This window comes from Poeciliopsis prolifica, unplaced genomic scaffold (assembly GCF_027474105.1).
Source record: "Poeciliopsis prolifica strain line A6 unplaced genomic scaffold, Auburn_PproV2 SCAFFOLD012, whole genome shotgun sequence".
In the NCBI taxonomy this organism is placed as follows: domain Eukaryota; kingdom Metazoa; phylum Chordata; class Actinopteri; order Cyprinodontiformes; family Poeciliidae; genus Poeciliopsis; species Poeciliopsis prolifica.
The window spans coordinates 1754152-1770306 of NW_026562387.1; the positions used below are offsets into that span (position 1 = coordinate 1754152).

The 16155-nt window shown below is 41.3% G+C and overlaps 1 protein-coding gene and 1 long non-coding RNA gene across 16 annotated transcripts in view; one reads left to right on the plus strand and one right to left on the minus strand.

The window, feature by feature from the left end:
* The first annotated feature begins 4496 nt into the window (after positions 1-4496).
* LOC129364605 (uncharacterized) lies at positions 4497-5311 on the plus strand. The gene is made up of 3 exons (XR_008606464.1): positions 4497-4793; positions 4894-4962; positions 5199-5311. It is a non-coding gene; the product is annotated as an uncharacterized LOC129364605 (long non-coding RNA).
* A 2031-nt stretch (positions 5312-7342) lies between these two features.
* svila (supervillin a) overlaps positions 7343-16155 on the minus strand; it is a 68232-nt gene continuing 59419 nt past the window's right edge. For 13 of the 15 annotated variants that reach the window (XM_055037339.1, XM_055037340.1, XM_055037335.1 and 10 more), the window contains 14 exons: positions 15959-16104; positions 15675-15850; positions 14866-15016; positions 14495-14774; positions 13659-13813; positions 13454-13559; positions 13112-13319; positions 12886-13019; positions 11017-11172; positions 10714-10857; positions 10159-10280; positions 9930-10085; positions 8864-8884; positions 7343-8152 (listed from right to left, as the gene is read on the minus strand). In XM_055037339.1, coding sequence (XP_054893314.1) covers positions 8066-8152; positions 8864-8884; positions 9930-10085; positions 10159-10280; positions 10714-10857; positions 11017-11172; positions 12886-13019; positions 13112-13319; positions 13454-13559; positions 13659-13813; positions 14495-14774; positions 14866-15016; positions 15675-15850; positions 15959-16104 — 2042 coding nt within the window. In that variant the 3' untranslated portion in view covers positions 7343-8065. The remainder of the gene's footprint in view (positions 8153-8863; positions 8885-9929; positions 10086-10158; positions 10281-10713; positions 10858-11016; positions 11173-12885; positions 13020-13111; positions 13320-13453; positions 13560-13658; positions 13814-14494; positions 14775-14865; positions 15017-15674; positions 15851-15958; positions 16105-16155) is intronic. The other 2 variants (XM_055037336.1, XM_055037351.1) reach the window with 1 other exon arrangement.

Consider the following 16155-nt stretch of genomic DNA (forward strand, 5'->3'; position numbering starts at 1 on the left):
CTTTCAAAGCTTCACACAGACTGGTGCAGCCTCTCAGCTTTAATGGAGAAACTAATATCATTTGGTAACTCATCTAGATAACTGTCAATCAATCAATTTTATTTAGAAAGCATTCAATCAATCAGTGATTTTATCTATAGGTTTATTAGGTCATGATACTTATTCTGATTAATTTACTTTGGTTAACAAATCAAAATAAACTATATATCTGAGCTGAAAACATTCATAATGTCTGATATGGAGGTCAGAGCTTCAGAGAATAAACTGGGTTAATATTTAACTCTTGACTGTAAATGAGGAGTCAAAGGTTACATTTCTATCTCTGCTCTTTACTCTGCAGGCAGTAAAAACTTAATCACCCTCCATCATCTATCTGCTCTTAAACACAGCAGCTCCTCTTTGACCACAGATTTCCTTGTTTGTAGGTCTAAAATGTATATATAATACAGGAACAAATATTTAAAGAAAATATGTGGAATACTCCCTAAATGTTTGTCAAGGTTGAGAGAGATTGATTTGTGACTGGAGTAATATGTTGAAACGTCCACAGTTTTTTTTTTCTACTATGTCCCTTTAAATTCATTAGATTAAAGCAATATGTTAATTATGAAGAAAGTACTAAAATAGTATCACCCTGGTTGTTTGTCCCTCTTGAAAAACTCTAAATATCCCGACAATAATTCTCCTGTAGCCATAAAACAAACCACAGACATAAAACTGACCAGAAATTGTTCTGACATAACTCAGTATTTCTTTAAAATTGCGGGATATGTTTTTTGTCTCTTTTCAACCAAACTGTTGTCTTACTGATTTAAACCTCACACCAATGACTCAGAGGACATGATTTGTAGAAAATATGAGAATATTCTATTCCTTTCAGACAGCAGGGCATGCATTTTGTGTTCTTGCTCTTTAGTCGTCCTTTTTCTGCTACATGGTATTTATTTGTTTGACACAATGTATCTGCTGCAAACATTAAGTCCATATCAGGATGGTTCTGTATGGCTCTTCCTTGAATGTGGGAAGTGAAACATTTCTGTTTGATTCACTGTAACAATGTGAGTCTAGACTCTGGATTCCAGGCAGATTTTAGTTTGTGTCAGACTTGAAGGCATTTAACTCAGTTTTTCTGGACTGCATTGATTTGCTGCTGGTGTTCTGGGTTTGTGTCATCATCACAGTGATATGAACTGATGTACTGAAACCCATCCAGGCACAGATTAAAGTTAGGATTTATTTATCAGCACATTTATTTCCTGCTGCTTTGAGGACAAAGATAAAAAAAATAAATAAAAGTAAAAGGTTGTTTGTTTTGCTCAAATCTGTTTTTTTTTTTTGTTGTGTTTGTTTTTTGGTGAGACTAATCTCTTATGTGAAATTTTTCAAAAGTATAGAACAGTTTTTATTTAAATAGCTGCCTCAACTTTTTTTTATTGCTAACACTGAAGCAAAACCAAAGTTAATTGGATTTCAAACTTTTTTTCTTTGTAATTTTTTTATCAAAAACCCCTCATCCTCAGCTGGTTTAATTTTTATTGCATTTTATCTGAGATTTACTAACCTGTTTCCGGTGCATTGGCCACCCTGTCTGAACAGGTGCAGGATCTGTGTTTTCAGATGCAGGATCTGTGTGTTCAGATGCAGGATCTGTGTGTTCAGATACAAGATCTGTGTGTTCAGATGCAGGATCTGTGTGTTCAGATACAAGATCTGTGTGTTCAGATACAGGATCTGTGTGTTCAGATGCAGGATCTGTGTGTTCAGATACAAGATCTGTGTGTTCAGATGCAGGATCTGTGTGTTCAGATGCAGGATCTGTGTGTTCAGATGCTCTGACCTCATTGGTCGAGCTGCACACAGAAAGTTTGGATGGGCTTTAGAAGGCAGCTGTAGGTCAAAGCTGTTATCGGTCTGCAGAATCTGGTGATGCTCTCCTCTACTCTCCTCTCCTCATTTAGCCAATCGCAGCTGAAGCTAAGTCCTTATTAGCCTCCTTTATTAAGCAGTAATTACACTTTGACAGCAGCCAGCTGTTTGCATCCTGCACCTCCTGTCTGCTTAGTATGGATGTGTGTGTGTGAGTGTGTTTAGAAACGACACCGTTTGTCTCTGGAGGGTGACCCGCGCCATAACATTGATGGAAACATGTTGATGGATTTGGGTTTACGCTCATTGCCCTGATGGTGTGTGTGTGTGTGTGTGTGTGTGTGTGTGTGTGTGTGTGTGTGTGTGGGTGTGTGTGTGTGTGTGTGTGTGTGTGTGTGTGTGTGTGTGTGGTAGGGGTGGGGGTTGGGGGGGGGGGGGGTTGTAGGTGTGTGTGTTTTTGCTTCCCCAAACATTTTGAGTCTGGAGAGCGAGACCCAGAGGATGACTTACTTTCTCCTCTTGGTTATGGCGCTTTGTCTTTGTGTCTTTGCGAGCCTCAGATTGTACACTTGACCTCTGACCCCGTCCACCATGTGTTTCCTTCAGAGCACAAAAACAAACATCATACTTCTTCCTGCTTTGTTAATTAAAAAAAAATAAAATCAAAAAATCAAACAAAAGAACGTTAGTGGTCAAGAGGAAGGTTGGATGTTGTGAGAGTTTCTGGTAGTGACTGACCAATCAGATCTAAGCTAATCTACACAGAGATAGTTAGAAGTAACATTAACAGGTCAACTGAAGGAATAATTCATCAGATGGAGGAGGAGAAACTTTTGAGCGTGAATATATTAATCATGTACCTCAAAATTCAGATCTTTATGGAGGAATCAGTCTTTGTCATCTTTAACATATTTTCTTTCAGGCCTTTGCAGTGTATTTTCAGCAACACTTTAGAAAAAAATAAAGAAAAAGTTTGATATTTTTCATCGCTCATCTCAGAAAGTGGAAATCACTCCTTACACATGCTGTAAAAATAATTCAACATAACATAAAGGTTATGATCTCAGTTTACAGATAAACACCCAAAATGTAATGGAAATGTAGAAAAGATTGGAGCATGAAGATGAGCGGGAGACCTTGACCATCAGCAGTCGGATAATGAAATGAAGGCCAAGAGAAGGTCAAAGTCAAACAGGAAAAAAAAAAAAAAGCTAACTCTTCCTCCTCCATAACCTTCTGTCTGAAAGTGTCAGCAAAAAAGGAAAGTTAATTCCATCATAAATCTGAAGCATGACACTTAAAACCTCTGGACGTGTGGTACTGTAGTGTGTGGTCGGATCATTAGTCCAGAAAAGGAGCCTCAGGTGTTGACGGGGCCTCCTGGTGGTCCCTAAAGGGACCGTCCCACTGGAAACTGGACAGGAGAGAAGGGGACAGAGTTGACAGACAGACCTGAGGCACGTGGCTGCGCTCTGTGTTACATAAATCCAAACTTCTTTAATGGGCTCCAACAGGACGGAGATCTAAATCTGGGTTAACAAGCTCGGCTCACCGCTAAGAGCCCCGGGCAGCAGGAAAAGACCGAGAAAAGTCGGAAATTTAGTTCCTTTATATCATGTGAGGCCCTGAGTGTTTGAAGTGTCTGATGTAGACTTTGGACGAAAAATGTTGAGCTTAGAGGGTTTTTTTCTTCTTTTTCAGCTCAGAGAAGGAAGATATCTGAGGCTGAGAGCAAATAGTAATCCACTCGGAAATAGAAACTAGGAACAAAAAACCGAGGGATGAGGTGCGTTGTGGGGAGCGCAGAACAAGCTTGGTTTGCTGCCTCATTGTTCGCTGGTGTCATTACATGTGAGAGAGGAAGAGGAGGAGGAGGAGGAGGAGGAGGAGGAGGAGGAGGGAGGAGGAGGAGGAGGAGGAGGAGGAGGAGGAGGAGGAGGAGGAGGAGGAGGAGGAGCAGAGGGCTGAGAGGGCTCAATGCCAATGGTAAAAAAATAAAACAATAAATACATAAAAACTGGGCTGAGGCTCAACTGTGTCACTTTGCACCAAAGCCTGTGTTGAATGAACGCGGTTATGAACAACATTACAGCGTCTACAGATGGTTAAGAGCTTTAGGTTGATACCTTCACCCTCCTGATTCACATGTTAGAATTCAGCAGATGATCTTGTGGCATATGGCCCGGCAAATATTGATGGATATTTTAATTACCCTCTGCATAATCTAATAATGAATGACAAACATTAGAGTTTCACCTTTACTGCAGAACAGCTTCACAGGCCCAGGCCTCCACAATCACCCTCTAATGACAACTTATGTTATTACAGTCAAAGGTGCGACGACTCTGTTCTACGGAGTCCTGCAGGGGACAATACTGTACTGATCAGTTATGCAGCATTACTGAATACTGCATAATGCTGCAAGCCTTTCTTACGGCGCCTGCTGTACTTTCGGCTCGCTTTTGGTTGGTTTTCAGTTCACTGCTTCCCTAGTTTTAGTTTTTGTGAAACCTTTGCATAGTGTAGAAGTTGTCTTAGTAATTAATTTCTTTAATTACTTTTTGACTGTTTTTCTAACAATAAATATATTCATACATGACAGAACTTAAGTGGATGAATGTAGACTTATTTCTTACAATGGCTTTGTGTAGTGTGTGTCTTTGCTTTGTTTCTTCTGTGTACTATAAAGAGATTGCGTGCATAAAAAGAAAAGCTTGTCGTAGGCCAGCAAAGAAACCGAGTTTAGAGTCAGACACACAAACGTGTTTCTCTACCTTTCCAAGGACTTCGCTTTGAGTTGCATTCATTTCTGCAGGCTAACCGCGACGCTAACCACAAAACTAACCACTGCCAAGACAGACCCAACATTAAACCTGACCTCAAAATGACACTGCTCATGGAAACCAGGGTTTGGGCCCCAAAACATGGTATGTATTAAGAAAATCAACCTTTACAATGTAACAAATACAAGACCACACACAGACCTGGCAGAGTGTAACGTACAGAGGACTTCCTACTTTTGCCTAGGAGACACAGAAGAGATTGGAGGTGGTGGGTGGATTCATGCCATGTTGCCACATCAGTCTCCTCCAGCGGGTCAGTAGAGTTCAGAGGAGGCATGTGAAACAGAACAATTACACTTCAGCATCCAACAACTTCTATATGCATGGAGTGAGCAGGCGGGTGCTTGAAAAACCATGAACAATGCAGCTTTGAGCTGACATGTTTGGTTGAGGCACAACGTCTTCCTCCTCTAGGTGGACAGGCCGGGTGTGTATATTGTTCTTCTATGATTGCATGAAATTCCCCTGTAATTGTGCTTGGTCTTCCAGATGGGCCAGGAGAACATCTGAGAGCATTCAGTGCAAAGTGTTGGAGAGCAGCCTGGAAACCCGGGCAGGAAAGTCTGAGGGCTTGGACAGCAGATTGGAGTCTTCACCTGTGAGTTCATGTAGGTATCAGAGCGTTTCAACTGAATCCACGTGGCGAAATTCAGCTCAGCTGATGTCCTGAGCAATAAACGTCAACCAGCAGCATTAATGCATACGCACTTTAACCGGCAGCATGTTTCCATACTCCAGTCTCTGGGAACCTGCATGTGGATTGGATCCGTCTTCGCAGCCTGGCGGTGGTCTGGATGCCACGACTCAAGACTGCCCCCAGACTGTTACTCACTTCCAGGTTTGGTGGTGCTGCTTGCCAGCCTTTAAAATCAAAATATGACTGCTGTAGTCATATTGGTGCTAAAAACTTTGTGAAATCAGAGCTTCTCTCTGGGAGTTCCACCAACTTCCTGTTTAATGGTGAAAGTTTGAAGAGAGGACTATGATACAAAACAACTTCCTGTTAGGTTCCAATAATCACATAGTGGTTAAATTATGCTTTGAAAATACAAATATTGGCTTAGATACTTCATATTTCAGTTTAGGTACATCTAATAAGGCTCTTGACATAATTTTCACACCAGATGCTGAACCCCTCACATCAGTCTGTTAACAGATTTTCTTCCAGGATCATCCTGTATTTCATTCCATCCATCTTCCCATCAACTCTGACCCAATTCCAAGACTGGAGCCTCTCCATAAGGTGATGCAGCCGCCATGTTTTTACCTTAGGGACGATATGCTTGTGGCAGTGGTCTCAAACTTCAGTCCTCAGCAGCCAGTGTCCAGCAACGTACATGTCCTTTTCAGCACGATTCCAATATTAGTTCATTAGCAAAGCCCTGTATAGCTTTGTTGCATGCTCTATCATGTCTGGGCTATTTGTGTGCAATTTGACACAGTTTGACCCCAGAGACTGAGAGACTAGTGGCAAATGCTGAGATGTGAGAACATTCCTATCATTCATTGGACTTACTGTAATGTAACCGTAACATCGCAGTTTTTTAAACTGGAAATCTTCCTCCTTTTTGCCTTTTTTAAAACACAAATGCGTTTTACTTTTTGTTTTGTTTAGAATATTTGTAAAGTTAACTTTTCTTCAGAACAAGATCTGTAATTTTATTTTACAGATCTTGTTTATTCATTATACATAGTTTTGTGGCAACTGGGATGTGTGTTGTGTTGTGTGTTTTTGTGCCAATGCCAAAGATAAATTTCCATTTATGTAAGTTTAATGGACAATAAAGGAGTCTAAAGTCTAAAGTCTAAACAAGTTGCAGGACGTCGGCCCTTGAGGAACATGGTGTGAGTCCACTGCTTTAGTGATGTACAGCTTTGGTTATCCACCAAACTATCTCCTTCCAGATGTTTGGAGTATCCTCAGCATGAATTGACATAAACTATGAATGAGACTTCTTTATACGATTGCTTTCATCTCGCTTCTGCTCCATGAAGACCAGATTGATGTGAGGTAAACAACTGATTTTCCCACTTCAGGTATGGATTATTGCAGTTCTGAAAGTTGCCACAGATCTTTCAGCTTTCTAATCATTCAGCTAAATCCTTTTGTATTCCATGAAACATAGTGGCCTTTGTGAGGGGAGTGACAGTCCTCAGAGGAGCTCACTATTGAAAGTGAATTACCCAAGTAAGCTGGTGTAGTTATAATCATAGCCACAAGGAGGAGACAAAGGGCCAGCAGTCCTCATCAGGTGTCAGCTGGCTCTGCATGAGCAGCCGTCTCCATGTTTCTGCTTTGAGCTGCTCACTGTTAGAGGGCTGTGTGCAGTCATGATACAGCATGGGATTTATTCAGTTTGTCTATATTAACATGTCTGTCCACATCAAATGACCCTAAATCAGTTGAATTTAATTAAAATCAGACCATAATTTTCTGAAAGACAAAATTTGGAGAATTAGCCACATGAAAAACAGAAACATACTCAAAAACTATAACACATCTATGAGTTTGTGGCTCAGACAAATAATTAAAAAGTGCAATCGAACCCAAACGGGAAAAAGTTTTGGCCACAAGACCGCCTAACTGAGTGGAAGTACTTTATAATGAACAATAAGACACAACACAGACTGCATTCATATCAAACTTCATCTCTTTATTTCTCTATTGGTTGGTTCATCACAAACAATGTTGAAAATCCAGAACAGGATGTGTATAAACTGTACATGGAGCAAGGCACTATCCACTGCAGTCACAGTCAGGCTGCCGTCTGGAATCAAAGCTCGTGTTCTTCCTGCATTCAAAGCCACTTCGTCTGGTTAGTAGGTGACTTTAACTTACACACACATCTGACACAAAGATTTGCTGCAATAATGTACATTTTATTTTGATATCTAAAGTCTATTATTTTTTTATATAATTCCTCTGTGGTTTTAATATAAATATATATATATGTATATTTTGTAATGCACAAACATCCATATCTAGCAGAGAGTCTGAAGTGGAATGTGTCCAACAGGCTGACAGACCTGCCTCCACTCCAACAGATGGCTGTAAGGCAGCCAGTGGAAGGACCCAGGCTGCTTTCCATATGCTACATATGTACAGTCATTAACAGTGTCATTATAAAGGAGCACTATTAACACAGATCCCAGTGCTCTGCTCCGCTCCCCCAGCACACCCACCCGGGCGCAGAGAGGATGGAGATCAGCGGCGTGAGAAAGAGGCTGACGCGCCTCTCCTCCGCATCGCCGCGGTAACGCTTCGGCTCGGGAGGAGCTGCTCCCGAGCGTCTGCTGCGTGAGCAAAGAAACAACGATGACAAAAAATGTAAAATAAAACGAAGGCTCTCCACCCTTCAGAAGAGTCCTTTGGATTTCTTCAGGTTGACCTGCTTCCACCCGGGCAGAGCGCCGTACTCCTCCCTGCTCATGTCCAGGACTCTCTGTGGGAGAGACACCGGCAGTCAGGCACAACTCACAGACCGAGTCCACAAACTCATGCATCTGCACTTTCAAACTCAAACGTCCCGTTTTGTTGTCGTCCGGTAAATAACATAAAATTAAAAAACAGAAAAAGGCTCCAAGATTCAGTCCAAATGCTGGTGAACAGCATGCAAATGAAACGCTCTGTTAGAAATGTTAGGAAGTAGAGTGGAAACAGGAGAACCTAATAATACATATACATATGTTTTATAGTTATACTTCATTCATTTATTTGTTCTATGGTCTGTATTACTTTTTTGGCTTTTTTCCTCCCTCTTTCACCCAAAATATTGCTGACACTAAATTAGTCAAAACAATAAATATTAGAGAAAATAATAAATAAAGATTCATTAACGTAAAAAAATCTAAGTATCCTGACGTGCATATGTTAACCAATCCCATGTTTGTTCCGACACAACTTGGTTATGTTCTGTATTTTGTCTGTGTCCTAAATATATCCATTTTAATGTTTATGTTTTAAACTTAGTTTTTATTCTTCTCTAGTTGGTCATTTGTCACTATGTAGCTCAACGCCTTTTATAGTCTGTAATGTTTGTTTTGTATGCATTCACTGATAATTTAATAAAAACAACAAAACAAGATGTTAGAAGTAGAAATGCTAACAACATGGAGCCAGTCTGTTTTCCCATGCTAACACTGCTTGGACTCACCTTCCCATAAGCCCCTGCACCCTGGAGAAGTGGAATGAGTGAAACAGGTGAGGTCAAAGAGGCATAAGATGGACAGTTTCATTTATCTCCAAAAATCACTTAAAGATTTATTTTTATAAAACAAAATAAATTCACCTACAATGGTTCAGTAAAGGAATAGAATTGAAACGATTCATCAAATTAATCACAATTAATGTGATGGATTAATTGAACTATCTAATTTAGTAATTGATTAATTATTAACCACAGTGTGCCGAATCGAAAAATTTCAATTTGCTGAAAGAACGAATAGAGAATAACATGGTCTGTTTAGAAGAACAAAATGGAAGCAGAAAATGTTGGAATGAGGATCATCTGTCACATAAAACCTTAGTAAAACACTGAAGTTGTGCTCATAATGAGAAATAATCTAAAAAGGTTTCATCTGTTTTTGGAAGTCTGGAATTTTGTTTGATACTAGAAATGTTGCAATAAGTAATAAATCAATTAACTGCATGATCACTTAACATGAGCGCAATCATTTCTATTTTCATAAGTTATCATTTCTCTCTTTTCTCTCTTTCTACCAAAAACTGAACGATAAGTCTTCAGCCTGGTGCTTTGGTCTCAACTAGAATATTTTTCTTAAGGATGATTATGTTTATAGATAATTCATTTCACCTGCTGTTTTCATTTGATTTATTTTGGATATTTAAATTGTCTTCCAGTTCCAGTGTTGAATATTCACTAGAACTTTAAGTTTATTCATCTGTAAGAATGAGATCTTGCATTATTAACCCATTACTATTATATTACTTGAAAATCGTCTCAAAACAACAATATTATTGTTCTTTGCAATAACTTCTGGGACAATTTATCTTTCAGTAAAATTTGCTATTGTGACGGTCCCAATGAGAACTTTGTTATTTACATTATGAAGTCAAATGTTTCAGTCTGGTGCCTAAAACCTGTCAGTGTTCACTTTTACCAACCTTTCTGTTGGTTTTGAAGACATTAAAGATGAGTCAGGCTTCACGTCTCATATCTGACAAACAAAATGATTTGGGAGCAGAATCCCGGTTCTCACCTCAAAGTCTTCATCAGTCAGGTAAACTTCCAGGTGCAGTGGGTCGACGCCGTCGGGCAGCGGCCGGGCCAGAACCTCAGCCAGCGGGTAGGTGGTCTTGCACAGGCGGGCCAACACGTCTTCCACCAGGATGATCTGGTTACACACCTCAGCCTCCTGAGAACAGGAGACACACGGTTCAGGAACAGGTGAAGCTTGTTGCTGTGGAGGCCGTGGAGAAGCATCCCACCCTCTCTGTGATCTCGGACACGTCCTCCCGGTGCTCCCAGCAGGGGAACATGTTGGTGAAGGTGAGCGGCTCCAGACCGGCGTGGATCAGGTAGCCTTTTGGAGGCTTCTTCTCATTCTTCCCTAGGGAAACAAAGGCCACCGGTTTCAGAACGCTTCCTCACACTGGCTGCATCTCCATTGGCCAGAAAATTGTGCAAAATGAAATTACAAAGATAAATTTGCTTAACGAAAACTAATTTCAAGAGAAAAAAAACAACAACTCTCGTTTAAGAAAAAGTTTTTGTTTTCTCAAACATGATTTTTTAGCTGCACCAGAATGTGATCCAACAACAGGATGATATTACTGGTGGAAAAGAAGAAGTCGTCGATAGGAAGTGGTAGAAGGACGGCGTTTCAATGACTTATTGTGTAAAACTTATTCACGAGTGACTTTCATCGCATTTCTTATGTAACAGAAACACAGCAACTGCAAAATTGTGTTTGTTCTACATCAGTGGAACACTAACAAAGTTTTGTGCACATGTGGAATGCAAACACAGCTTCCTATGAATACCTCTGCAGTACTGCAGCACCGTCTCCATGGCGCTCTTTCTGTCCGAGTCCCAGCGGATTCGGGCCGAGCCGGTGTTTTCGCTGTCCTGAGGCCACCAGCCCTGCCACAGATACACCTCGTGGTGGTTGTCCACCAGGAACAGGGCTGAACGAGAGATGCATTTAGGATCAGATGAGTCGGGATTGTTGAAGAGCTTTACTTTGAAAAGTTACCGACTAGCTAGCGGTCAGACATTGGCAGAAATCCTCGCCACAGAAGCCAAGTGAGACTCTTAGAGCAGCCAGAGCTCCAGGCTGCGTTTACCTGGCTGTGAGGCTCCATAGAGATCTTCCTGAAGGAACGGCATGGAGTTGACCTGCTCCGGGTCTCTGGCTGGGTACAGAAACTCCACGGCTGTGAACTCTCCAGAGCTGCTGCTCAGCTGGTACAGACGAGGCGTGAAGTTAAACCTGCCGGGATCTGAGTGACAAAGGTTCATCTTTTTAACATCTTTTCACAGCACAATCAAGTGACTGTTACCTTCAGTGGATACAAAGATGCCATATAAATCAAGGGTGACTTAAAAATGTGACTTTGTAAATTGGGCCTCTGTCTCTTCAAGAAACTCCTGCTGTTTCTGAAACTCAGCTTTCAGAAAGTCAGAATGAAATGAAAAGCTTTCAAGTCATCAAGTTGGGAATATGTGACTTGTGTTTTTCTTTATTTTCCATATAACACATCACAAAAAGAAAACAAAGCTATCCTCTTTTTGGCAAATAATAGTTGTTTTGCTTTTGATGGATCCATACAGCTATTGGACCAGAGAGCATGTTATCACTTTATAAACAAAAATGAAATTGAAATTGTCTCATTGTGTGACACACATTCAGGATCCCCCAACTTCCTCAATATTTCTAGTTTTTTTTCTGTCTGAAATTTCATTCAAGGTGGCATTAAAAAGGTTTTAAAAGTTTGACTTGTGAAGTGTTGGTGCTGCTACCATGTTTACATCGCTGCTTCAGGATGAAGATTTCAGCAAAACAAAATATGTCTGTCCTCCTTTGGCAAACGATTAATGATTTTCTTTGTTTTTTCTTGTTTTAGAGAATAAAAATACGTAGAAAAGTGGTGAATATTTCAAAATGACAACTTTATGATAGGAAAATAGAAATTGTCCTTTTTCCAAACATTAGTGGCCTTAATGGAACCTTATTTAGCTGGAACGAGGGCCAAAATCACTTTTTGCATTGTAAAGTTTGCTGACTCTTAGGACAGACTGGATCCTCATGGAAACAGAGACACTTTACCACAGAACCAGGCTGAGAGCTGAGTGACTAATAGGCAGCAAAGGGAACCTAAACAGCTCAATAGCTCCACCTGCTGACCAGGAGGGGAGACAGTGTAACTTCATAAAATGCTGTAGCTGGATTCAGGTCAGCCTTTGGTTGGTGGCTTCACTGTTGGTATTAAAATAAATCATGTAAATGTGAAGAACCTTACACTGATAGAAATGCTAAGAGGTTAAGTTCTTCAGTGTTCCTGGATTATGCCATAAGTGTGCAGCCGCTGTGGCTGATGAAACTAAGCATGAACTTTTGGTTATAAGCAGTAAACCAATCAGCTAAAGAACCATTCATACAGTGAAGTAGGGTTTTGGCAGCATCATGATATGGGATAGCTTTTCTTCAGATGAAAGTTAATATTTGAGAAAATTGGATGAAATCACCAACAATTCCAAACAGTTAAATCTGCCCTGAAACCATCAGGTGTCTGTCTTGTTTCGTTTTGAAGGTCCCACTGCTATCTTTAGCTTCCTAGCAAAGGTATATTTTTGGAAGGATTTATTCCTGACCTAATCCTAATTGGATAAAATACTCAGGGCCTCCTAAATAGGGCTGTGGACTAGACAGTCTCACAGTCAGAGATGTGGAGAAGTTTTGCCAGGGAGAGAGGAAATATTAAGCAAAGATGTGAATGACATGCCAAGAAAGATTAAATGCAGACACTGACTGAAAATTAGTTTTAACAAAGTTGCCTTGATCATACTTTAAAAAGATGAAAAAATCTGCAACAAAACTCTTGATAAAAAGCACATTATTAGGTTTGTAATTAAATATTACCATATTTAATGGTAATATTTCAAATGCAGTGTAATTATGTCATTCTTTTTACCAGTCTGACCTGTTGACTCACCATGAAGCATGCAGTCGTAGGCCTTCCTGTCCCTTCTGCCCAGAGCTTCCCAGAACCCTGCCGGCTCCGCTTCTTCGTCACATTCCCATATAGTTACTCTGCTGCTGCTGTGCAGCCCTGTTTCCAGAGGACAACTGCACAAAAAAGCAAACAAAAAAACAGACCTGTTCATATTTCAACAACTTCTCAGGAAATATGTCCTCAGGAAAGCAGAATTTCCACTCACTGTTCTCTGAGTCTGTTGGCGGCGATGCGTGCCACCTCCCGAGTGTGTGTTTGGGATTTGCAGCCGTGCCACAAGTAAATGAGAGCCTGGCTGACACCCAGCAGAACCATGGAGACTCTGGAACGCAGACTGCTGCAGTGGCAAGCCACCTCCAGCAGGTGGCCTTCCACTTCCACCTCACCCCGAACACAGTAAAGACGCCAATCATCTGTGAAAAGGAGACAGTCACTGCTGTGAGACCAAGTGGGTTAAATACTGACCACATGTTTGAATATAAAAGGAAAAACAGAGCTTTTAATATTAGATAAATGAAAATGTCTGATATCATGAAACAAGCCTTACTTTGTGAACTTTCCTCCTCCTCTTCTCTTTTTCCTGAGTGGACAATCATTCCCCCTTTGAAACACTGAAGGAAACATGGCGGTTCCTTCCCCTGCAGGACCTGAACCTGTAGGAAAATCAAGGTGAACATTAGTGTGCAGCTAAAATGACCATGTTCACACGGCGTTCCACTGTGAACACACGTTAAACCAGAAAACGCACTGACCTGAGCTCCCCGCTCCTCGTCCAGCTCCACCGTCATGAGCGCCGACGTCCCCTTCTCGTTGACGGTGGAGTTGCGGCCCTGCCAGAAAAAGTAGCAGCACTTCTCCTTCCCAGCTCCGGCGGTTTTCTGCTGCTCTGGATTCTGTCTCTTCCCAACTGATGAGAAAGTTTAGAGAACCACTCTAATCTGAGATCTTATATTTAGAACACAAGTTCAGATGTAAAGGGGCAGTGTTTTGTGTTCTCCAGGTAGATGGAGCCATTTTATAGCACAGTCAAGTAACTATTACCTTCAGTTGTTATAAAAGGCTACAGATATGAAATGACTTGAAATAAATCTGAGTTTTTAATTGAAAATCTTGAAATTAGGCCTCTGTCTCTTTAAGAAACTCCTGCTCTTTCTGAAACTCTGCATTCAGGAAGTCATCACAACATGGCTCCTCTATTAACTCTTTAACAACATCTTTACCAGCGTAGCACTGAGAAGCAGCTCATGAGTTCCACATATGTACAGTTCTGTCAGCTGTTTGCTAATTGCTTCTGGCTAGTCTGAAGGAGCTCAGACCGCTCTGTTAGGCGGAAGTTTGGAAACTGCAGCTCAGAGGAGGAGCTTTGCCCTCAAAGCTGGATCTAGGTTCGAATAAACAAGTTGCACAGGTGAATGGTTGCCAAGAGAGATTGAAGGATTTCTGAAACATGAACGAAAGAACCAAGGCAGCACTCCAGGTATTTTTAATGAGGGAAAAACATCATAACATAATGTAAAGCTCAAAAAAAGCTAATTTTAGATAACACTGCCCCATTAAATAGTTTCTAATCCATGGTGGCAGCACTGACCTGCAGTGCTGACCATGTATTTCCACTTGACCACGTAGGTGTCGCCGTCGTGGAACTGTCCGATGCTCTGGCGGGGCAAACGGCTGTAGTCGAACTCCAGGATGTGCCACACCTCCACTGTCAGAGTGCTGATCTCGTAGCTCCGCCACTCCTCAGCCTCCACCAGACCGTAACCCCGCCCCACGTTGAACCCGTCTAAAACGGTGCACACTGCCGCTTGATGGACGGGAAGCATCAAGGACGCATTGAATGCACGAGGATGATCTGAAGTAGGCTGTTCCTGGGAAAGATGCATGAAAAGGTGAGAAGACAGAGTTTATATGCAGACTTGCTGATTAACAGGAGAATTTCAAATGCTCTGAACGTGATACCTTGTGGTCCGCAATGTCGTCGTTTGTTGTGCTGGGACTGGGCGTCTTCCTGGAGTCACTCCAGTCCTGAAACTTCTCCTTGAACAGGGTGGTCTCATTGTGTTGAGTCAGGCGGCCAAACACTGCCCAGTCGGGCCGGCCCTGGCCTTTTCTACACACACCGATAATGACAGATAAGGCCCAGATTTTAGTCATTCATTAATATTAATATTTTTAAAACTTCTGACACTTTTTTTTTTTTTACATTACATCCACAAACTTTAATGTGAATTACTGGAAGTTTAGATCCAAAAACAAGAAGGACAGCACATTTGTAAAGCATAAGAAGGAAAATGATATATAGTTCACAATATTTTAGCAATAAAAATCTAATAAATGTGGCATCCATTTGTCTTCCGTCCCCAAGAGTCAATACTACAGCCAGCATCTGTGCATCATTACAGCCGTCCATCCAATTACAGAATCAAACCTTTTGGTGTATGTCTTTATTCTCTTTGGACATCTAAAGTCTCTTTTGCTCATTCTTCTCAAATTAGCTTCAGCTAATTTATATTGGATCATATTGGATTTTGTTTGACCTATCCTCATCTAAAGCATTCTACTTTCTGATTGGCTGGGCTCCCCAAATGGTTGCTATAGGAGAGCCAAGGGTCCATCAAACAGGCAATAATGGGTCAAAGCAATGGGACCATGTATGTGTTTAGTGATGTAATAACATTATATTATGATATAAAGCTCTAAAAAGTCAATTTTGCATTGAAACAGTGAATGGTGTATAAGTTTGGAAGTGTTCAAGTGTGTTTCCCTACTTTGGGATGAGTGGGTTACACTCTCCTGGGTCCAGTGGGTTGATGTCACAGTTTGTGTAGTCGAAGGTGCCGTTCCAAAGATGCTTGGCCAGCTGGAAAGCAACCTTCCTCTGCGCCAGAGTCACTTCTTTCCCGTGCCAGATATACATCTCACTGCCAAAGTCAAACACCAAAACCTGCACAATAATCAGAAGGACAGAAATCTGCATTGTGACCCTAAAACCTCACTTAAGACCTTGTCTGAATTAATACTATATTTGATCTGATTCTAATGGTAATCTAACCTCTTTGGGATTGAGGAGTGTACAACGGGGCATTCTGGCCCAGAAGTCGTCGTCTGGGACGAGCTTGTCACCCACCAGACGGTAGATGCAGTTTGTTTCCACGATGGCGGCTTCATACAGCTCGTCTTCATCTGGAGTTCCTGCAGCTACAAGAACAAACAGAGGGATTCAGCTGGCGTTTCAACACTGAGCGTTCT